The following is a 25,533-nucleotide window of genomic DNA, read 5'->3' as shown; positions in this document are numbered from 1 at the left end:
GTACCATTAGAACACTGGAAATGGGCCTCTATACACCAATGTACATATTCCATTAAAAACCAAACGTTTTCAGCTGGAATAGTCGTTTACCACATTAACAATGTATAGAGTGTATTTCTGATTCATTTAATTCAAGTGCTTTTCCTTCAAATATAAGGACATTTCTGAGTGATCCCAAACTTTTGAACGGTAGTGTATACGTTGTATGAAAGGCCAGCAAAAGTGAGAGTTTCACTGACTAAAATATTCATATTTGGCGCCACCCAGTGGTCATGTCATATGAATGAGCTGCCATACATAGGGGAGTAAAATCCGATTTAAAAAAAGGTGACATTGTTGTACCTCTGAGAGTCCAGCAGCTCCCTGGGTCTGATCATGGCCTTGACCAGGGCGTCCGGTCGCACCGACTTCTGAGGCGACGTCTTGGGGCTGGAGTCCGACTCGCCGCTCTCCTCGTCGCCCATGGCTTTGACGTAGCTGCTGCTCCGCATCCGGCGGCAAGGGATCTCGTCGTCCTTCCCGCCGCCGGGGTAACCGCTCCACTCGTCCTGGGGCACCTGGGTGAAAAGAGGGAGGGGATAAGACACGTGTGCAACGTATGTGATGATACGATGGTGGTGATGGAGTAGGTTTGGCGGCATAAGATAAGAGAATTTGAACTTGGATAACACAAAAGTGCCAGAAAAATGTCCTTCGAATGAGTGATTTTTTTTGACAGTATTAACACTTTAACACGTCAAGTTTGGTGTCTCGTCTCACTCTCTGTCTTGTCGTAGTCACGTTATCGACAACCAACACGAGACGGTACAAACTGAAACTTGCCATTTCTGTTCAAAATAAATGAAATAAACCAAGAATTATGCTTTTTTTCCGCCTGTTGTATCGAACCGTGACCCTAGAACTAAAGTACTGTAAACATTACACCCCTACCATGTAGCGTTAAAGCACAATGAGAGCTATTTTTCAACTAATTACAATAATTAGCGACAACATAGCTGTTTGTAATGTGCCGTCAGCTTAGTCTGTAGTTCCAATTATCGCCCATGTGCTTTATTTTTAGTCTAAACTACGCCGATCTGCCACGACATTAAACCACGTTCCCAGTTCTCTAATGTTTGTGGCTTGTTTGTAAAATCCAATGGTTCAGCATTAAAAATGCTCATCATCGGTGTTATAACAAACACATTTTTCATTCACGAAGCAATGTGTCATCTAATAGACCCTCCCCGTCCCTTTCTACCCCAGGCGCCAGTTATTATTTTTTTCCATGATGACTCAACCCAACACTAAAAAACCCTTCCACAGCTGCTCAGCTGATGAAAAAAAAAACCTTGACTGACACATGCTGTTAGAAATGTGGATAAGATGTTAATCATAATCACTGGCAAACGATATCAGGAGGAAACTTGGCTCACGCTGTTCATGTGCAAATGTTCCAACACTTTTCTTCCATTTTGTTAAAACCAGGTAATTGAGTATCGAGACGTCACCGTCGCACTCTCTGCCTGTCACATGGAGTGAATATGTCACACTGAATGAACACCTTGTTTACAGGCGCAGGTGCAGGTTAACCCTGAAGTCCACATCGGGGTTATTATAGTTAACAGAAACTAAGTGTAAAACTAAAACCAACAGTGAATAATAAGATCATTTAGTAAACTGATATAAAAATAAAAACAACAATTAAAAAAACAACCAAAAAAATAGGTCAGAGCTCTCAAAGTCGTGGCCCGTGGGCCATTTGTGGCCCCCCCAATCAATTTCATATGGCCCGCCACTGTATGTTATTTTTAGTGCTGGGCACATTAACGGTGGTTAAGGCACATTAAACGCATGAATCGTTTCCGTGACGACTGGCCGGAAAAAGACGCATGTGACATATTTACGTAACTCACGATTGTTAAAACGAGTCTCTAAAGTAACGCTAAACCTTAAAAACAGAGGCACACATACGCAGTTAACAGGTACGCTGGTTATTTGTAGCGCTGCTCTTTTCGTTTAATAAACAGACCGCTCCAGTTCCACTGTAGGCGTGCTAACCGGCGCTAAAAGGAGCTAATGCAGCTAACGGAGCTAACTGGTGCCCGGACTCCGCTGCCGGGGCACGTAAACATGACATATTTTTCCCGGTCAGTCAGTTATGGAAAGGTGCCGCGCGTTAGCGTTGACACCGTTAACGCCCAGCACCGCTTTCGTTTCATAAACCGACCGCTCCGGCCTCGACTGTAGGTGCGCTAACGGCGCTAAAAGGAGCTAACGCAGCTAACGGCACTAATTGGTAAACGGTAACTGCACTCTGCTGCGCGGCACGTAAACGTGACGTCTTTATCCGGTCAGTCGTCATGGAAATGTGCCGTGCGTTAGCACTGACGCCGTTAAGCACTATTTATTATTTACATAATTTGCATATATATTGTTCGATATCAAAATAAACACTTTTATTTTGAAACTCTGTGTCTGTTACCACGACATACAATAATCATGATGTATCATCAATATTGCGATACAACATATAAGATCATATCCATACCCACTGTATGGATATGATCCCAATTTCAATTGGCCGGCCCCCTACTGACCGTTCAGTGGCCCCCCCAAGTCATTTTTGTTTGAGGCCCCTGATATAGTTGGAAAAGGGGCTCAACATCTCTGCCATACACAATTTTTATTGTCATGACAATTGATTTTAAGCACTTCGCGTGTGCGTCTCGCTGCAAAGTGAAACAATGTGATTCTTTTATTACGGCAACACGTCGTTATACAACGTTATTGTAACGTCGAATAATGTTTCTGTTCTGGAGAGACGCGTCGTGTGCCTGATTAAAAATCTGGGTGGGACGAGTTCACCCACTCACATAATGAACTGATGAGGATTGTTCACAAACTCATTATACAACGCAGTAACGCACACATTGGAAAAACACGCGACTACACACGGCACCACGGGGTTCAATTAATGTTCAATTATTACAGCAGCAGCCGCGTCGGCTGAGTCAGGCTCTTTGGTCTCAACACACACGTGCAGTCAAACCCTCTGGATTCACCTAATTGCTTTAGAGGGACGCTCATTAACATAATCAATGAGCTGCACCCACAAAATATGACATTGTCAAAAATCATTACATTCTATGAGGAAGTTGAAGGTTGCTCTAATGCTGGAGCTATTTGTCACTTTCTGGCAGCAGGGGGCCCCGGACCCTTGGCTCAGAGCCAGTTCACCCAACACCAGATTTCATTCAGTTCAAATCCGACTCCATAGTCCATATTTTTCATCACGATGAGTTTTAAAATATCCCCTAACCCCAGCACTTCACAACATCTATTAATTTTAATAACACTGTGTAAAGCATGCGATTATGGCGATAACACAGTTTTTTTTTTTTTGGGGGGTTGCTTCATTTCTTATTGCGATCAGTGACTCACTCCCTAGTCACAGGTTCACGGTGAACTGAGTGACTGTTGACAGGCTGTGGCGAGACGTCAGGACGAGATAAGCAGCATGCAAATGTCACAGAGGCGTCAAATACACGAAGAGTCTCATCATTTTTGTTGCATGTTTTTTGGATGATGCGGCACAGAAGGTACAGTAGGTCTGTGCCCAGAATGTGATGCAGGACATGCACATGGGATGAGACTGGACTCTCTGATACACACTCACACACTCACATCCTGATAACAGTCATTCGTCTTCCCCTCCAAACACAGTTCTTGCAGCAGCTACCAAATGGAGTCGATGGGTTAATTAAGTCTTGGAGGGGTTTGATATTTTTAGACATCTAATTAATGAACGTAGCGCTGGAGGACAGGCGCAAGCTGTGGTTAGATTCCTTTCATTTGGATTTGCTGATAAACGGGATGGTGTCTCCCAACGAGGATATATATATATAAAAAAACAGTCTGGGCAGCAGCAGCAGTGAAGACTGTCGACTGCTGCGAGAATACACACGGCGACCCAGCATGCTCGGCGTCACTTTCCACCAAAAAGCGATCGACTTTCCGATCGATCAATGCAACTTTATTTAAACAGGTGTCGAGACGTAAAAGCCTCTATAAGAAACACACCATGAAACAGACGTCCGGAACATAGTATACTAACCTCCCCCCTCCCGCCCTACATGGAAAGCCCATGTTGCGGAAACACGGATGGGGCCACCATGGAAACCATGGACAAATACGCTTGGGACCCATATTGTCATATTTTTTTTGCAGAAAATGATCACTAATGCTTTACTACACAAGTGTATTATGAAGCTGATACATGGTAAGTCTGTGTCTGAAGACAGGGCTTAGCCATGGGTCAATGATTAGAGTTTTTTTTATTCCTTTGTACACATGACAGGTCTCTTTTTTCTGTCCAACAGCTCATTTTGCGGCGGCGACGACAAAAGGAGGCCTTTGTGAATACAGAGTGAGCCGAGTTTTGTGAGAGCTGTGTAAAAATGCTCAGCTCCGGTGTGAAGATTTACATTACGAGTACAAATTTCAAACGACTGCAAGCCCTAAAAATGACTTCCTCCTCGTGCTGGGAATGGTTCACGCGGCTGTTTTAGGACATCAGCTGAAATGGTTCCAAAAGGAAGGGATAAGCAGACGTTTGGACATTAGATTTATGGGTACCTACTTTTTTTTTTACTCACAATATAGTGTGTGTGTGTGTGTGTATATGAGAGTGCACAGGGCGTAGGCGGGCTTCAGCTAATGCTCCTGCAGTGCAGCAGTGCATTTCATTGATTAACTCTGCAGCTCTATACCTGTATACACACAGCATCTCTCCCACCAGGAAGAAAAGAGTCATGCCATTAAGTAAAGACATAGAATGGAGTGGACACAGCAAGAGAGAGAGAGATCTAGTAAGACTAGTAGTTTTAGATTGAGAGGCAACTGTATGCCAACATTTTGAGACTGTAGGCAACATGGAGAATTTTTACCTAAGGTTCTTTCATCTATTCATCCATTATCTACTGCTTTATCCTTCCCCGGAGGGTCGCAGGGTTGCTGTGCCTATCTCAGCTGACATAGGGCGATCGGTGGGGTACACCCTGGACAGTTCGCCAGTCCATCGCAGGGCCGCGGTTCTCGTCTAACCCTATGTATTGTTTTCGTTCTGTTAAGGTTTGCACGATCAATCGCAGAAGGTGCTGACCAAACCTCCCACCGACTCCCGTTTTTCACAACTTTAAAAGTGAGAGCTCCTGAACGCCTCCTGATGATCACAAGCCAACAATTCCTGACACTGAAGTCCTCAGCAGGTCCAATATGCCCCAGCATTCCCAAAGGCACAGCTTAGATGAACTGGCCATGTTTGCAAAGATCGCCAAAAAAAAGTATTGCAAAAGAGCACAAGGTGAACCCAAAATACCACTACAAGGACACTCGGAAGTCGTCTATCGTGGACAAGAATATTCCAAGAAGGTACCTGCACCTCAGGGCTCTACATCCTCTCTATATAGATATTAGTATTCCGGGTATTCTCGGATTGGACTTTATAGTCATCTGCACACCCACCAAAACCCACATTGAGAGAAACCAGTTGAAGAAACAGGTTGAATGAGTCTCAGCTCACAGCTCGACATAAGGAGATCTCAGACCAGAACCACAAGGGGGTGCAAATCTCCCAGCAGCAGGCAAAAGTCGGAAAAGTCCGTCTATGATATTGTATATTTATCTGTTTCACCTTACTAAAAAATTTCTATCCAAATAAGAGGAAAGGCAGAGTCAGTTTGCTGTCATAGGTGGTAATTCACTGGCTGAGCACTGTCAGTGTAACAACAAATCACCTCACCGCCTAGAAGGCTATTCCTGTCAAGTTCAGCAGGCAACTGGCTGACAGTGGAGGGTTGTCAGCTCATCATCATAAAAGCTTGCCCATGTGCTTTCGCCCTGTCTGTTTCCCTTCAGCCGACAGCTTTTCTGCATCGTCTCCCTTTGCACCTTTAACGGCAGCACAGCACAGGACAGCACATGCCCCGACTCACACATGATCTGCACACGACAATTATCTGTCCAATTAATACATTTTTATTCTTAGCCAAGTCTCTTAAGTGAACTTTGGCGTCATCTGCTGGTGACGAACAAAGTAAATGTAAATATGTGTTTTAAAACAGCCAAAAAACAGCTTTGATTATTAGCTATATTATTATTATTATTGAGAATAATTTGTGGAACAATTCACTTTTAAATTGTCACATGTCTAACAATTTATTTGAGATAATAAGATAATGATAACACATAAATAGCAGACAGATGTTTGCCAACACGGTGGCAACCACAGAGCCGCCTTGTTGCCTCGGGGGGAACTTGTCGATAAAGTGACATTTATCTACAAGCTGCTTACGGATCCTGGGGTATCTGGGACAACATCTCGCTCAGTGATGATCCACATTGCCGATTCACAAAAACTATCTGGGAAACCCGTGAAAGAAAAAGTAAGGGAACACCTGTGTGTGTGTTGGTTATTTTAGCTGCGCCAGTTTGGTTTCTGCAGCTTTGCACGTCACCTTTGTACTTTTAATCATCCACCTTTCTGCCTTTCATACACTCTTAGAAATAAAAGTGCTAAGTAGAATCATATAAGGTTCTTCGGCTTGTCCTCATAGGAGAACCCTTTTTGGCTCCAGGTAGAACCTTTTTATTAAGGTTCCACCTGGAACCCTTTTGGAGAGTTCCACCAACAACCGTTTTACAACCCTTTATTCAGGAAAGGGGTTTTAAAGGGTTCTCTGGATCAAAATGGTTCTTACTGGAACCAAAAACCCTGTCTTCAGGAAAGGGTTTTTCAGAAGCAAACGGTTCCAGGAAGAACCTCAGCCCTTGTAGAAGAACCCTTTTGGAACCCTTATTTCTAAGAGTGTATTGACTCCATATTGATAGATAGTTGGTGTCTATCAATAGTTCCCAGTGTTCCCACAGTGTTAGGAAGGGAAAATATAGTCAGAGCCTTAGCTACTTCCACATTCACAAATCAGGTCTGTACTGCACACCATTAAATATTCATAGACATATTAAATGATGTATGGGGGTAATATTTATTTTATAATAGTTTTCATCGCTGCGACTGAACGGTGCAGATGTAAATAAAGTAGAAACGTTTAGAAAAGTGCAGCTGCTTCATGTCAATCTCACGTCAGATACCGTAGTTTTTTTTTTTTCTTTCCCCATGGCAACACTGATCATTAACTAAAGTGCTGATAAATATGTGTGTGTGTGTGTGTTGGAGCTAATTTAGGCTGATTTGTGAAATGACTCAGCCAGAAAACAGGGAGCAATGACTAATGCCAGGTCAGATACCCCTAAGTGTCATTTCAGTGAGAGAGAAAGCAGCCAGAATGAATCCGTCTCTGTCGTCTTCAACGGCCGCTTAATCAATCTCTTATCCGCACACACACACACACACACACACACACACTAATGTGGAAAGCAAACACATTAACACGCAGATGCTGTTTTTTCACACTTCAAAAGGTGTTTTCCCCCCCTCCCCTCTGTCATCATCCAAGGGCACACACAAGGTGACTGGCACATCATCAAATCAACTGGTGGATAATAAAGAGAAAATAAAAATCACACACACACACACACGCACGCACGCACACACATTAAGTCCAGTCCAGTTGTGGGAAATCCAAATCAGAAGCAGCAGGAAGTGAAAGCGTCTCAATGTGACCCCTCGGTGTGAGCATCACTCCTGACTATTGGCTCTATCGCTCTGCCTGACTGCTCCCGGTGATGAGAGAAACAACAGTAGCCATGGGGGGTGGGGGGGGGGGTGGACAGAAATAGCCATCCCCAAATTTGCTGTTTTGTCCCTCCTGCTTCCTGGAGGATCACAGTCCATCCTCAGAGGCGCTACAGCCTCCTCTCAGTCGGATGCACCTCCAAATGTCCCCCCCCCCCTCCTTCTCTACTCCTTCCATACATCTTCTAGTGCTCGGAGAGGGCATTGATCTCCACTGGGGAGGGAAGATGTGTCACCCTGCATGGATTGGATTGATCACAGCGGGTCTAAATATAGCCCTGCAGCAGGAAGCAGAGGAGGAGGAGGATATTTTTAGAAGTGTTTATAGCCCCGACGTCTTGGACACTGCCTCGGCTGAATGACCAAATAGAAGAGTTTTGCTTTCTTTAGCTCAGTTTAATTTGAGTAATGTATTGGTTTTGTGATTACAGCAGATCAATTCAACACTCAGAGCACCGACGCTTCTCGTCCTCTTTCCCATTACGGTGAAGTGCTCTTTATTTTGGTCTGCGGGGCGGCACTAACATGACGCTATATAGACAGATACGACGTTTCACATTTGATTTGCACTTTCCCTATCTCTGGGCATACTTTCACAGTATCCTCTTCGAGCGCGGCATCTAAAAAAAAAAAAAACGACAAAACACTCCTGTGAAAAAGTGCTGACTCACTTCAGATTGATCGCTACGGCGTCTCACGCTTTGTGAGACGCTAACCAATTTCCGGAGCTCAAACCTATGTAAAATCATAGCAAATGACACGGTCAAAATAATCATTGATCTCTGAGTCTTTTGTTCTCATACCGCTGACTCTTCACCTTCATCTACGGTATGCAAGTTAATTGATTTGTTCTGCTGTGATAGCTCTTTCTGCTGCGAGCTACATGCTGAGCCCCGGGATAGGTTCACTCTGTGATATAGAGCAACAAACAAAACACTGTCTTTCTGATCAATCGGACATCTGGGCTGTGATGAGGTTTTTTTTTGTGTGTTTATTGATCAATAAACCCTATAGAAAAAGAGTGAGTTGTTTTGTACGACGGGGGTTCATGTTCTGGTTTATGACTCATGGTCGGACTAACTGTCACTGAGATGAAATGGACGCTTTTTCATCATCGCTATCTCCCGTCATGGAGCCATCCATGCATTTAAAGGTGCATTGTGTAATAAATCTAAAGCAACTGGCCATAAAAGAGACTCAGGAATAATGTTCATATAACAAACTGAACTCACCAACAACAACAGTACAGACAAAATATTTGCATTCCAAAAAATATTTTGCAGACTGCAAATCATGTTTATGTTTTGAAATCATGTTTTGGCATGTGGCGCCATCTACCGACGTCGACCAATCATTGCAGTCAGTAGTAACCACGGGTTGCCAGAAAAACTGAAAACCTCGGAATTTTGAATTTGAGTGTAGTAATCATTTTTGGCCACATTCTTACATATGACGTGTGTTCGAGTGGAAAAGTTGCATACAAATGGGAACCACAGCACAACAGAGTAGAGAAGCTAAACTCACCTGTAGATAGTGACAGGGCCTGAGGTTGGGCTTAAGGTCAGTGGGCGTCATGGGCTTCTCCAGGTTGAGTGAGGACTTCCTGTAGGCCTCCTTGGCTTGGCTGACCGTTAGCGTCGACCAGGAGCTCCTCTTCATGAACTTGCCCTCGGGTGCCATGCTTATGCTTTCGCAGGCCGAGCACTTGACGTCATTGTTGCTCTTGGAGGTCTTCAGGGACAGGTCTCCTGCCAGGTGACTGTGCATGGAGTCCGGGTAGCAGTGGCTGATGTGGTCCACGGGATGCCGCGACATGATGCTAGGTGTTCTATACGTGCTGTCGCTGTCCAGGTTATCGTCCGAGCTCCACCAACCCCCGGAGCGCTGCTTGCCTTCAGATTTACGGTCTTTGCTCTTGCTGCGTTTGCTGTGTTTGTGGTGGCCTTGGTGGTGGTGATGGTGGTGGTGCGAGTTGTCCCGGTGCGAGTCGCCTTTGGTGCCGTTCATCTTGGAGGAGCCTTCTAGAGAGTGGGACTTTGTGAAAAGCTTCTGTACCGAGTGAACCAAGTGGCGTATTCGCCCGGGGCTTTCGTTGCGCTGCTCCGTAGTTGTGGTCGTGGTGGACGTGCGTTGGTACTGCAACGTGTGGAAACCGTCCCGGTGCAGCGGCATCTGCTTTTCAAATTGGTCCAGGAGGTTTGCTGGGATTCGGTTCATTTTGCCGCTGCCACCGTGCGACGATGAGCCGCCGTCGTCTCGGGACTCCCTGCCACCGGAAGTGTTTCCACCGCTCTCCCGCGACGCGCTGCCATAGTGCATGCGCGGGAAAGTGCTACTGGAGATGGAGTGGTCAGTGGCCGACATGGACACTGGCATCACCATGCACTCAGAGTGGATGGAGCTCCTTGGGGAACAGCGGTGGTGACTCTCGAGGGGGCAGCTCTCGGTGGGGCTGAGGAGGTAGGAGGGTGACCTTGTGTCGCCATGATGGAGGTGGTGGTGGTCCAGGATGTGGTCACATTCAGCCAGGCCGCAGGTGTGGGAGGTGGGAGAGGTGAGCTGGAGCTGGGCAGGGCGGCCACCGGAGAGACCCTTCATGTTCCTGGGTGGAGGGGAGTAGGTGTCCTCATCGAAGTACTGCGAGGGCGACCATGAATACTGCTGGTCTAAGAACAAGGAAGAGACCGAACATTAGATCACACAATCCTGTCTTTAAACTCTACACATCCACACACCCAGAAAAAACCCCAAAGTCAGCCCATCCAATCTTTTACCCTCACTCTCCTCAGGTTCTGTGATGACAAACTGCTGGAGAGACAGGGAAACAAGAGAGAAGGACAGGCGACAGGTAGGCGCCCGCATTGCCATTTATCCAATGCAAAGTGAAGTAATAGCCTATCACTTTGTGCCGCTGGTGTCATCCATCAAAACCCTGAGGACAGCGCTGTGAGCCTTATGGCCGGATAAGCGTCCTTGGGAGGTGATCAAACACACTCTCCCTCCCCTTCTCTTTCTCTTGGCCTTGTAGTTTTAGATTAACACCCAGTTCTATGTGATTGGTCACCAAGGGCAGACATCCCCATATTTTACACAATTGTATTCAACTTAATCACAGGATAGGGTTTACTTTATCTTTATACCCTAGCATTGACTGCTTCCACTGTAATTACACTGCCTGTCTTTTGAAATGTGTCAGGAAGACGGAGGTTAAAATGACTACTATTTTATTAATAACACCATGAATACGATTAATGCCTTAAGAGAAAATGATCGTGGAAGGTTTGAACTACTGATGTAAAACTGAAATGTCGGAAAGGTATTTTTTATCATAATTATCATATTGTATATATCATGAGCTCCGCCATGTTTCAAACGCATCTGCATCATGTCTTATAAAACAAAAACAAATAAATAAGTCAAAGAATAGCAATATCCAAGACCACTTGCCTGCCAATATTACACCTCATAAACTCTCTGCACTTTCACTCCCACTGTAACCCCATAAAATCTAAGAGAGCTTTATGAACTGCAATAAAATAAGAGATAGAAAAAGATGCATCTAAGATATAACATATCAATATTGTTATAAAGTTAATTCTGATACTGTGTCATAAATACAACATTTTTTTTAAATTAAATGAAAAACACCATGAGCTGCAAAATATCATCATCTAGCACAACACTATTGCTGCTGCAGTGATTCACACTCGTAGGATGACGTTCTACAGGTGTTGTATGAGGCACGGACAGAGAAAAGAGGCCGTGGAGCAGATGTAGAAGTGCAGACTCACCGAAACAAATCCACACCTGCTTGAGTCTACGATACAATTAACGCTTTATCTTATATAAGACGGCCCTTTTCCAGCTGGCGACCGAAAACTGTGTCGCTTTCTAAAGTGCTTACTCTCTGAACCGCAGTCCATAGAGAAATTCAGCCATTTTACAACACAGTCCACAGGAGTTGGTAATCCACTGCTGCCGCCGCCAATAAGTTCCAATAGATCAAAACGCGCTCGGATGAGTTTGCTAATTTACGCAGGGTGCAAATCACCAAATAGGATGGCAGAATTCAAAATGGCCGACTTCCTGTTGAGTTGAGGCCATGGTTACGATCTACTTTTTTGTTCGTCTTGGTCTATAACATGTTACCCCCCAGTTTCGGGAAATTCGGTAGAACTAAATTTTGCCTCTGTTTTCACCTTAGGGGCCGTTTCGTCCGCTGCCATCTGTGCTGGGGCTGAGTTCAAAACTCTTCCTGGAACAACGTCACTACCCAATTAAAAAGGAATTCAACACCAAAACTTTATTTATTTCATACAATACAGTTGAGTAAGCGTCCACTGGGTCATGTCGCTATATCACTGTGTGCAATTAAGATTTTCCTCTATGGTCAAAAGCTTAGAGAAAGTCAAAGAGCACACGCACAAAAAACATCCAAGATCATGGGAACGGCTTATTGCTCTGTCAGGGAATTGTGACTAAGGGTCGAAACGTTCGGTTTTCATCTTTCGCGTTGAGATGAAATGTTTAGTCATTTCAAACTTTATTTTTTAATGAGTTCTAAGATCTCAACTCCCATATGTCGAGATAAAAACATATTCTCGCTTTTTTTTTTCAAACCAGTCTAACGCGGGTACGTCTTCTTGGCAGCCTGATGTAAAAATGAAGATGAGACGCACACGGTTTGTGTGAGGCTGCATATAAAACACAAGGCTGAAAATGCCAATCAAAAACCCACAGGTTATATAAGGATCATCGTGAGTCCCATTCATTACTGCAGCAAAACGATGAGGATGAATTATTGATTCGTGATGGTAATTCGCGAGATTACGTGACATAACATGACGGATACATCCAAACTCCGATCTGTACTTAAGCCAAAGATGAGTAGAAAGGCGTCTGCCGACCTGCTACACAGAACATAAACACGAGAAAGCGCTTCAAAGGTTATTTAATTTAGACATATTTACAGACTGAAGGGGAACGCAGCTCTCTCTCTCGCTCAGTTAGTGTGTGAATCCCTCTGGCAAGTGCTCTGTGCTTATGTAGAGCCTGAATATGTGACCTATAAACACACACCCCCAGGATGTCCATATAAGGAGTTGTGCATTATTCCCAAGGCAAATTACCATGGGTACACCTGCAGCACAGATCCTTGCCGCGTCAGCACTCGGGGTTAAAGGTGCATTATGTAATAAATCTAAAGCAACTGGCCGTAAGATCCTCCTAATATGTCACAGAGACTCAGGAATAATGTTCATATAACAAACTGAACTCACCAACAACAACAGTACAGACAAAATATTTGCATTAAAAATATATTTTGCAGACTGCAAATCATGTTTATGTTTTGAAATCATGTTTTTGGCATGTGGCGCCACCTACCGCCGTCTACCAATCATCGCAGTCAGTAGAGTCTCAGCTGCCGAGCAACCACGGGTTGCCAGTTACGTCAGAAAAACCTAAATGACCTTGGTATTTTGAATTTGAATGTAGTAACCGTTTTTGGCCACATTCTTACATATGGCACCTTTAAATATATACAATATTTTTTAATAACATAGATTCGTGACCATGTCTCTGAAAGGCCATGAGCCACTTCACTCGACACAGGCTTTTTCACCTCGACGAGCAGACTCTTCGACTGAAAAGCAAACCCGCCGCATTCGCCCCAATGCTCAGAAGATTCTGCAATCATCCAATCATGTCTGACTTAACACCTGAACCAGTACTCAGCTCACAAAAATGCTGTCACAGCCCTCCGGGCTCGGCCGTGATAAACACACCTTATATATCTGACAACCAGGAGAGGAGTGAAGGGGGGAAACAGAGTCAAAGGTAGAGGCTCATTTATTATGGGCTTCTGTTTTGTGCCCGGCGTGCAGAGTGTGAGTAAAGGTCGTCTTGCTCCTCTTAACACATTAGCATTTAAATAGCATTATATCTGCGCTGAGCATCACTGACAGCTCCCACTCTTCCACTGGCTCTGACCCTAACTGGAGTTGAAAACAAAGTTAAAAGATAATAAAGCGCTGGACTAGACTGGGAGATCATCGGCGGTGTGCGACCTTCAGACTTGGCAGAGGGGTCAGCGTGCTACGGCGGGGCTAGCTGCAGCACTGGAGATGAGAGGATCAGGATGAAGACGGCCGTCAGCGCTGGGATCCAGAAGTGTTGCGACACGGCCTTTAATGTTTTGCATCACAGAGAGATTCTGTCATTTCTCAGTAGTCAAACAGATGCAGAGCTCATTTCACGCCCATATGCTATCAAATTAAACTGTATATCATGCAACACATGCTAATGTTGTCCTTGTGTGTTGTAGTAAGGAAGCATTCTGAGAAATGGCAAATCAATGAAATAGCTTTTCCTTGTCCATATTCCAAATTCTGTCATTTCTTCAGAAAACTGCGGCCTCAACCCTTGGGGTAAATCAACAGTAGTCTGAGTTATTAGGTTTGAGATGGAGCCATTGGACAAAGAGGAAAAGCAACAAAGGGGCCACATACAGTGCTTTTTTTTTTTTTAAATCGTCAGTACGACAAAACGTGCTCAGACGAGTTTGCTAATTTATGCAGAGTGCAAATCACCAAATTGGGTGGCATAATTCAAAATGGCCGACTTCCTGTTGAGTTGAGGCCATGGTTACGATCGACTTTTTTGTTCGTCTTGGTCTATAACATGTTACCCTCAAGTTTTGGGAAATTCGGTGGAACTAAATTTTGCCTCTGTTTTTGCAAAAGTCTGTCAGTCTTTTGCAAGCCCGACGATGTCAACCTCAGCGGCTCGGATCAAAATAAGCTCTGGCACAGATCCCGCTCACTTATCCGTCCAAGTGACGGCTCGGGACGATTAATTTCAAGAGTCGAGCGTGAAACTGACCCTGAACCTACAGCGTTTTAGTTGCTAATGCGATACTCGAAGCCGTTTTAAAAAAAAAACGGCCACGGCAGTCGGCGACATTTCCCCCCTCAGAGATCATTCGTCTTTGGCCAACCGTGACAAGTAAAGCACCGGATTAGAAACACGCGGTTCATTTTATGCTCACAACTATGACTGACGGCTATTGCTGAGGCATTTTGAGAAACAGAAAACCCAAACTCTTAACATTACAGTTTGCTGAATCAGCGCTGTGTGTGTGTGTGTGTGTCTCGGGATCGCAGATTGTAGAAGCTGCTCTCACAAATGGCCATAAATCAAATTGGCAAAACTACTGTCGAGGAGTCATTGTCACACGAATCCATACAACAATAAATCACTCTATTAAAAAAAAAAAGAGCAGCAGTCCAGACACCTCTGTGAAATACCAAGTGACACACGCTGCTGACAGATGTCATAATCAACTGTTTTAGACAATCATTCACGGGAAAAAATACTTTTTCCATGCGTGTGAACTAAGGATTGTGCATCTGTGTGCTGTTATGGATAATTTTTTTATCATGTTTTACAGACTAAATTGGACACTAAATCAGGGGGTGTCAAATTCATTTTAGTTGAGGGGCCACATACAGCGCAATGGTCTCAAGTGGGCCAGACCAGTAAAATAATAGCACAATAACCTATAAACAACAACAATATTCTCTCTCAACCTGAATAACCTGAACTTTCTTGAGAAAAACAAGTGCAATTTCAACAATATTATACCTAAATGTACCATTTACACGTGTGCATTACAACTCGCAGACCACAGTGGATCTACAAAGGGTTTCACAAAGGGTATCTAAAGCATATCATTAGATTCATCCTGAAGACTGGATTGGACCCTGTGGTGGGCCAATTCTAGCCGATGTGGCCCTGTGACGGACTGGTACCCTGCCTTTCTCCCTATGTCATCTAGGATTGTCACTCGCAACCCTCATGTGCACTCTTAGATATAAAGGGTTCCAAAATGGTCCTTCTACAAGGGCTGAGGTTCTACCCGGAACCATTTGCTTCAGAAAAACCCTTTAGACCCGAAGAAAGGGTTTTTCAAGGGTTCTTGGTAACACTAATGGTTCCAGTAAAGAACCATTTTGATCCAGAGAACCCTTTAAAACCCCTTTCCTGAATAAAGGGTTTTAAAAGGCTTCTTGGTGGAACCTTTCTAAAAAGGTTTTACCTGGAGCCAAAAAGGGTTCTCCTATGAAGACAAGCCGAAGAACCTTATATAGTTGCACTTTTATTTCTAAGAGTGTGGAAGATAAAGTGGAAGAAGATGGTTCTTTAATACTTTTAAAGAGTTAGCACAGTTTCCCCTTTCCCTTTAGGCACGTCTAAGGAACTCAGGTTATCTACATAACTGAAGGTACAGACGGTGAGTATAATGGTATGAGACCACCTTAACTTTCTAGGTCACTTTTCCCCCTTGATGGTAAAATTAAGTCCTTCTTTTCTAAAGACATAATTCCCCTGCAACAGACTGGGTCCTGGACCAGGGTGAACCCCAACTTTCATCCGCAGCTGGAATGAACGGAGAGGGAAATTCTGCACGATCTCTCTGGAGACTAAAAACAGACGTGTAAATGAATCTGTATATATGGTATTTCCCTTTTTCAACTCAAGTATACTTTTATTTATTGGGAATAATTATCCTACTAAAAAACGTGAACGAATTCCCTGCCTAATTACTGGTTCTGAGCATGTTTATACTGTATTTTGACATGTGTGCGCAGGGAACTGACAAAATGAGCTGTACGCGCCAGATTGGGGGCGGATTTTGGTGTTGCTTTTCATGACTATTTTCTCCCTTAACCTGAATATGGTGATCCTAAATTGTGTCAGTTTGTGTAATTTGTCTGGACAAATTCTATCAGTTGGGCTTATTGCACTAATGTCTAGGGTTCTTTGTTGTTTGCAGCTACACTCAAACGCCAGAATGTGCTATTTATGCATGGAGAAGTTAGTGCAAGTAAGTGGATATCGTCTTTTAGTGCCAGTAAACGACAAGTAACGATTATGCGAAGTCAGTTTGTGCACATTTTCGGGAGAGAACAGGTACAGGAGAGGCTGCAAAACAGAAGCTGTAGCTCCCCCCCCCCCCGCCTCCCCTTTCCCAAAAGAGCTGTGCGTCTATCAGCCTCTGCACTAATCTCTTCAAAAATGATTAAGCTATTGGCAGGCTCTTGCTACAAATGTAAAAATAAGAATTTCCTTCTCTAACACCCAATTTCACCAGCCGAGTGGCGAGCTGAAGTCAGTCGTAGTATTTAGCTGCATAGAGAGAGAGAGAGAGAGAGAGAGACTACAGTGGCCAGATAAGGAGAAGCCGCTGCATGTCTGAATACTTATCGTGCGGCAGCCGCTAATGACGAAAAGTGCGTTATCTCGTGCTTTGCTCAGCGCTCCTCTCTCTCCGACTCTGCCAGTCAAAGTAAAGACGGAGCCGTAGGTGACAGAATTGAACAAATTCAGCGTTCTTTTGTCTCCTCCCGTGAATGACAATACTAAAGGGCTTGCAAACTTTCCGGCTCCTTGGAATGGAAGACAAAAGGCTGAATTTTACGACGCTTTATGTTGAGGATATACAGAAGCATGCATGTTCTGCTGTGATAAATTCATCCCACACATCATCATCATCAGCAGCAGCAGCAGCAGAGTCGTCTCGGCTCTCTTTTGTTTCGCTTCCTCTTTCGCAATCTCCTCGATCTCAATCATTTATTTTTTTTGTTTACAACAGCAGCCGCAGAAACGACGCCCTGCCGCAAAAAAAAAAAAAAAAAACGTCTCAAACGCCAAAGTGGTAGATTGCGCGGGAGCTTGCGTTTGCACGGAGGACTCATAAATCTACAGCAGCTATGAATTAATCATGCTGAATGTGAAATGCTGCCACAGGAAAAGCCCTGCTCCTGTGTGTGTGTGTGTGCTCCTGTGTGTGTGTGTGTGAGACTCAGCGAGTAAGTTGCATCTTATGTAACAGCCAGGACTGCATTGCCAGGCAACTTGTTAGAGGGAAGCTTCAGAACTGTTCTTGGGTTGCCATGGCAACATACTCTCAAGTTCACATGCTTTGCAAGCCGCCTGACGACTGGAGGAGAGAAAAACGAACGAGATAATTCGATATCGTCGTCCTTGTTGTTATTCGCGGGGACGATGAAGAATAGCGTGTGAAACGTTCAACGCGGGTTTTCTGCAGGAATCGGCTCATATTTTTTGCAGGAAGACGAAAAGGTGTGGAGCAGAACCTCGCGGTCCCACCCCCCCCCTCCCCAGAGACAATCCCATCAGGAAATGTATTTCCAAAACACTACAGATCCCATGGGCCCTGCAGGCATCCACAGTCCTCAGCCTAAAGGAGACAATTGAAATCCTTTCTCCTCTAATGTAATTTTCCTCTCCGCAGACAGCAGCAGCCCACAGAGTGGAGGAGGAGGAGGATGGTGGTGGTGGTGGTGGTGGGTTAGCCGTAATGACTTTTTTGGAGATGGAAGAGATACAGACAGTCCAGTTCAGATCCTTGTCTCTCAACTGGCCTTTCCTTCCTTTGCTTCGTTCCCCCTCCAAAGTCAGCCGTCGGGACGTTAAGCGCCCGCAAAGTCAATCAGTGCGCTAAATGATTAGCCGTGATGTTAATCTGAGCAAAATCAGATTAAGAGAGCGGCAACATCTTCGCTATCGACGGTAAGCAAAGGATTACATGTACTGTACGGAGGGAAATCAGTGACACTTTTGGCGTGTTTCCATTATTATTATTTTTTTTAGTACCTACTCTAGCGGAGGTTCCAAACGAGCTGAGGCGATGACCAATGATTGGTCAGAGGGCCATGACAAGTAATCGAGCCAAACAATGTCGAACTGTAGATCAGTTAAAAAGACTTAATAATCCTGAAAATGTGGATCTCCCACAAGTACCAGGGAAATGTCTAAAATCTCAAATTTACCGCAAAGGTAACCAGCGAGCCGCATCACAAACTCTGCCGCTGTATTTCAGTCTAGTGAACGGCATCAACGGCGTTAAAAGGCGCTTGACGCCATGTTTACGTGGCTCCCGATTGTTAAAATGAGTCTCTAAAGTAACGCTACTTTAGACACTAGCGGCACCGAAGTCCAGGCACCGTTTACCAGTTAGCTCCGTTAGCTGCGTTAGCATCTTTAGTGCCGTTAGCGCACCTACAGTCGAACCGAACCGTGGCGGTCTGTTTCTGAAACGAAAAGAGCAGCATACCTGTGGACTGCGTATGTGTGCCTCTGTTTTTAAAGTTTAGCGGAACTTTAGAGACTCATTTTAACGCGCCATGCGTTAACGTTGACCGCGGTTAACGCTCATTTTTAACTGACTGATTCTAATGATTCAGTTACACTGAAAACAACTGCTGTACAAGTCACTAGTCACTCATTTGTTTGTATGTCGCGTGTAAAACGAAGTTACGGCCGTTTTTCATGCAGCCGTGCGGTGATGACTCCGCCCACATTGAGTTTTTGTAGTGGAAAACCAACCTAAACCGTGCCGTGCCGAGGCGAGCTGGGACCATAGGTGGAAAAGGGACTTTTGTATATTACAGTACACTATAGTAACAGTATTGCAGTAACAGTGTCATGTTCTAATATCCATGTAATAGCTTGTTATGCCTTCTATAGGCTAAAAACAGTGTAATACCTTCACATGGCGATTACTATTACCATAATCATACTTTTATAAACTTATATTACAATTATTACCAGGAATTCAAACTCTACTGCTACACAAAACCTTCGACTAAAATAAAAGAAACACTCAATACACACACACAAAAAAAAAAAAATACACCCACGTGTTGTTTTGATTCGAACGACGGCAGGTTGTACGTCGCTCCGGGGGGATCGAAGGTGAACGTGGACACAAATCTGACGGTAAAATGCAATTAGTGGAAGTGCCTGTCCCAGTGTTTTACTGGCCTAATTTCACAGCAGTAAAACAAAATAAGTGCTATTGACGATGGCCCGGCCGCTCTCTCTCTCTCTCTCTCTCTCTCTAAACGCATCATGTAAAAAAAGGACAGTATTTATCAGGCAGTGATGGAGCTGCCAAACAACAGCGACATGAAGCTGCTCAGTTAAGCCTGGTGACTGATGTGCTGCAGACAGCTGCCGCGATCACCATTAAAGGCGCCATATGTAAGAATGTGGCCAAAAACGGTTACTACATTCAAATTCAAAATACCGAGGTCGTTTAGGTTTCGTTTTCTGACGTATAACTGGCAACCCGCGGTTGCTCGGCAGCTGAGGCTCTACTGACTGCGACGATTGGTAGACGGCGGTAGGTGGCGCCACATGCCAAAACATGATTTGCAGTCTGCAAAATATTTTTTTGAATGCAAATATTTTGTCTGTACTGTTGTTGTTGGTGAGTTCAGTTTGTTATATGAACATTATTCCTGAGTCTCTGTGACATATTAGGAGGATTTTATGGCCAGTTGCTTTGGATTTATTACATAATGCACCTTTAACGTGACTGCACAATTTGGTTTTATTGCTTTACCTCATTCTTGTTGCTAATGTCAAACGGGTGCCGAGACTTCGACAGTGCGATAAGAACAGCGCGTTTTATCTGACGTCTGCGGGGTTTGCGGAGCGTGACGGCAACATTAAGGAAATTAAAGGAAGTCTCTCATCGGTTCCGTTCATTTTCACTCCACATCACCGTCACATCTCTCTGGCCCTGATGAACGAGCGTACGCTGCAAATGACGCGGTGACTTTTCTGTGTGTAACAGTGTGTAACAGTGTGTAACAGTGTGTAGGAGCGGGAAACACAATAACGAGGGGGAAAATTGGACGTGACGCGCTCGGATCATTTAGAACGCATTCATCGAACGTGAAGGAGGTGAAATCTATAACGTTTTAACTGGAAATCGAAGCTAACACACATGAGACTAAGGTTGATTATTAATTCTACTTTAGAATAGTCCGCAGATTACGTCAAAACAGGTGGTTTTGATATTAGGGCTACGAGAGTAAATTGACTATTAATGAATTCACTGAGTGATAAAATTGATAAGAACGTCTTTGCTCCAGAATTGATTAAAGTTGTGGAAAAAAACAAGACATTGGAGAAGACGTCGTCTTTTTGTGACATTTTACGCAACAAACTTATTGATTATTGTGGAAATTTATTTGACTTCTTATGCCGAATTCACACTGGACGCAATCCAAATTTGTCATGTGGTGAGTTTACGCACAAAGGCAACGCACAGACGTCCAAGTAGACGAGATTTGGTGCGATTAGTGTGATGACAATCGTGCCAACGCTCAAGAATTGCGATTATGTGATGACCAACCAGTGTTGAGATACCCTACCAGTGGTCCAGTGTTCTAATGGTACATTGTGTTTGCTAATGGTGTTAGAAGGCTATTGGATGATTAGAAAACCCTTGAAAACCCTTGTGCAATGATGTTAGCACAGCTGAGAACAGTTTTGCTGGTTCTCTGACGAAAGGGCAAAGTTATTATTTTCAATAAAAATCATTATTTCTAATCTCGTCAATGTCTTGAATATATTTTCTATCCATTTTGCAACTCTTTTGATGAATAAAAGTGTGACTTTTAATGGAAAACACAAAAAAATTGTATAGTTGACCCCAAACTTTTGAACGGTAGTGTAGTTCTTGTCTTATACGAAGCTTTGGCTGCAGCTCCACTTAACAGTTAATAACTGTAGTTTCCAGATTCTTAACTTTCTATTTCATGTTCCCATTTGGTCCAATCAACAGTCAAAAGAACCCAAGACTTAAAAAATAATCCCACTGGCAGATGCCTGTTCTCACAGTAATTATTTCACCATTGGAGGCTTCAAAACTAGTGAGTATTTTACTCTACAAACATGTTCTTCACGTCTTAAATATCACATGCAGTGGATAATCTCAGTGGGTATAAATATATTATGACAGGTAATAATAGTATATGCAGATGTGTTAGACCTCTTAAATGAAAGTGAAAGGTTGCTGCAGACACTGAGAGTTGAACACTTATGTTGTTTGATCTTCAACATCTGGGCTAAAGAAGTCCTAAGTGGGCACGTTGGCTTTCATTTTGTTTCCCCCCAAGGTGGTGATTCGAGGAATAATTCAGCATCCAACACCAAGTAGATGTAATGGGATGTAACGGGAGGGATGGAAAACATGGATATAGGCACATATTGAGGAACTGGACTGAAGCTGTGATCCGTTATTTGAAGTGTGCAGAATTATATCTGCACAATGCCCATAACTGAACGCTTTCAGTGGAAAAACCACTACACCAGACATCCACTCCTCATCAAAGACTCTCTCCATGTTCATTACTTTCCACGCTTTTGAGGTGGAGGTTGCTTAGAAACGAGTGTCTTTGCCCACAGCCACGAGAAAAAAAGAGTGAAGGGCAATCGTCGCAGCCATTAGACCGTGTCACGGTTCAAGGACGTGATCGTCTAAAACTTTGTTTTTCTATATTTAAAACCCTCACACACAAAAACAACCTTGCCTTTTCCCTCCCAAATACATAGAAAAAACAACTGTATTCCTATGTACATGGAATCTTTATGAAATTGTAAAGCGAGAGTCTGTAAAATCCACTGGAAAATACCATATATTAAAAATTCAAACATTTAAAAAAGACTTCAGTGTGAGGTAATTGTTATACTGTCAGTTAAAGGGACATTGGGTCCTTTTTTAAAGAAGTAAAAATACTAAAAAACGAGTGATTCTAGCTTTAAGTGAACTTCCCCATGCAGTGTGGAATCAATGTAATATTGAGAGGGAAAAAAACACCTCTAGTTTCCATTTTTTGTCCTGTTTTTCGGACACTTTTCAAACAAAACATTTTGTTTTTCTTAATTTTGAATTGCTATTAGACAATTACAAAAAAATAAATGAATAAAAAGAGCATAAATTGTAAATAATTGCCAGATATTTAACGTTATTTTGTAAAAATGGGAAAAAACGTAGTCACAGAACATTTTCGGGCCCTTTATATGGAGCCCCCGAAGTGACATGGGGAAAAAAAAAAGACGAAAAAAAAAAAAGTTGAGTTTCGAAATGTTAAAAAAAATTAATAATTTCGTCCAAAAAAATTTTTTATAATTTTTTTGAAACTCAAGATCTGGACTTTGAAACTCGAGATTTCAAAAAAATCACGAATTTTTTTTTTTTTAGAATTTTTTCCCATCATTCTTTAGAAACTCAAGATCTCGTCTTTGAAACTCAAGATTTAAAAAAAAAATTCATTATTTTTTTTCCCCGCCATTTTTTTTTCCTCACGTCACTTCAGGGAGTCCGTACTTTTATGATTAACATAGGCACACAAAAAAAAGTCCAGACTGACATTTTGAGGCTTAAAGCAGCAACACAACGTAGGATTTCAAACTCCAAATAATGTCCAACATTTTGCTGATACATCAACTTACAACAAGCTGAAAAAAGTACAAAAAACACCCCCAAAAATTCAGCATACTGTACAACAGCTGCCATATACAGAATATAACTCTTAAAAATCATCACAGATACATTAAATCTTGTACAATTTCCGCTTTACATCAACATCTAAGTCCAATCAAATACGCCCTCAGTCCTCTTTCTGGCAATTACATCACTGTAGGTTGTTAATGACACAGTTTGCCTCATTGTTATTTGAATTTTGTTGCAATAAAATGCTTTAAATGTGATTGTACGAGTACACACACCGGTACGACAAGTGAAATACCGCAGCATCCTGCGAGGTCTGTCCCTTAAATGAAATCACATTACAGGGCCGCTCCCCTCCGTCATCTCTATTTCCAACAAGGCTTAGCCCTCAAGGGTAATGACATCATTGCATCACACACACACACACACTGCTTCCTGATGGGGATTTAATGCTCGTCCTTGAGGCCCGAGCATTGAAAAAACGTCTCCGTATGCGACGCATGGACATGATACGGATCAGCCGAGGACCACTACAATTACATCACAAGACGACCAAAACAGCAGATGATTCCCCTTCCTCTGCCTCTTGTTTCCTCCTCATCACAGAGATTACACTTGTTGGGAAAACATGAATTACAGAGTGTTCAATATTTGCAGGCGTGGTTTCAAAAGCAACCGGCGAACTACCGCGGCTGTGGGAAGTCAGTATGTGATTCTGCTGTTAATGAGAACAACTGCTGTGCTGAAGAAGAAGAAGAAGAAGGTGAATCAAGACGAAGCACGCAGCCAGGCACGCTTATGATGGATTAATGCTGTTTTGCATGAATTAACGGGAAATATATGGAACATGCTGTGAATTTGTTTCACTCAATGGTCAATTTAATACAATTTAATACCTAATTATGTTTCACTTGTCATACTTTAATGCTGTCAGGACGTGAACAGAGAAAGGACGGTGATTTAATTGATGCTGGGCCCCCTTTGTTCAGCTGTGTGAATGATTTTTTTTTTTTTTTTTTCACCCACGATAAAGGCAAGAGATACCCCGGTCATTACCTTGAGTTATTAATGTTGTGTACGCTCGCCGAGCACAAGGCATCGCTCACTCAGTCCTGCTGGGATCCTCTGTGCAGAAACAGGGGGCCACATAGACATGAGGAGGGTTTTGTAAAGCTGTGGCTCTGTAACAAATCACAGACGGGGACGGACGCACGCAACGTCCGCACAGCTGCTTTACGGGAAGATATAAATTGAAACGGTACTGGAAGTAATTAAAGCGTTCATGGCTCTTCCAATAAAGTGGAATATATCGTCTGAGGTCACCGGACGAGAGCAGAATGTGTCGATAGCAAAGGTCAGGATGTCTTAATCTAACTAAACAGCAGCTGTTTCGTTTGACTCCACAGGCCAAAATAAGACATTTGCAAAAATATATATATTTTTTAAAAACTTTTTTGTGCTTATTTTAACCATAAAGGGCCAAAAAATGTAAATTACAAAAACAATTTTTTTTTGTAATATCTGGCAGTTATTAACAATTGACTGCATGTTAAAATACTGTTTTAACAATTTCATATATATACATATATATATATATGTATACATATATACATGCATACATACATATATACATACATACATACATATATATATATATATACATACATACATACATATACATAAATACATATACATATATATACATACATACACGCATATATATATGCATGCATACACAAATATATATACATACATATACATACATATACATATACATACATACATACTTACATACATACATATACATACATACATACGTATACATATATATACTGTATATATATACATACATACATACATACATACATACATATATATATACACATATATATATATATATAAAATATAAAAAGGATAAAAATGTACCAAAAAAACTAAATCTCAGATCCTCTGATGAACACATTTATCTCTGGAAATTAGTTAAACATTTTATTTTTTGGGGGTGGAGTGGCCCTTTAAGAGCATATTTTGATATTAATATTTTGATAGTGAATATTGAACTGAACCTCGACTCAAAAAATGACACCACGATTAATTGCAATTGCAACATCAGTAAGAAAAATCCCAGCCTGAATGGAGACCATGACGGTCTGTGCAAAAAAAGTGAAATTGCTCCCCTACAACATTTACTGCAGAGACTCAAGCAAAGTTATTGCAACAACACACGGACAACAGTGTCTCCCACCTCCTCACCTCCCACTGACTGTTGATGAGAGCGCACAATAATAAACCGGCTTCTGTCAAGCTGTTGTCGCAGCCGCCTTTCCAGCCTGTGTCTCATCCCACGTCTCAAATCGCATGAATCAGACGCCGTGAATCAGAGCGAAAAAGTAACAGAGATCTCCTCCACGCAGACACAAGGAATCATTTAACCATCATAAAGGTTTTGTTTTTTTTTGCAGATAGG

At 42.9% G+C, this 25,533-nt stretch overlaps 1 protein-coding gene across 1 annotated transcript in view; it reads right to left on the bottom strand.

Annotated features, from left to right (window-relative positions):
* dlgap2a (discs, large homolog-associated protein 2a) overlaps nucleotides 1–25,533 on the bottom strand; it is a gene marked incomplete at its 3' end in the record, with an annotated part of 75,690 nt that overhangs the window by 35,535 nt on the left and 14,622 nt on the right. Inside the window, exons 2-3 of the mRNA XM_083907935.1 lie at nucleotides 9,260–10,401; nucleotides 343–557 (exon numbers count right to left, since the gene is read on the bottom strand). Coding sequence (XP_083764061.1) covers nucleotides 343–557; nucleotides 9,260–10,333 — 1,289 coding nt within the window. The 5' untranslated portion in view covers nucleotides 10,334–10,401. The remainder of the gene's footprint in view (nucleotides 1–342; nucleotides 558–9,259; nucleotides 10,402–25,533) is intronic.

This window comes from Microchirus variegatus, assembly GCF_963457635.1.
Source record: "Microchirus variegatus genome assembly, chromosome: 21".
NCBI lineage: Eukaryota > Metazoa > Chordata > Actinopteri > Pleuronectiformes > Soleidae > Microchirus > Microchirus variegatus.
The sequence above is the reverse complement of the archived record's forward strand: the minus strand, read 5'-3'. Positions and strand labels throughout refer to the sequence as shown.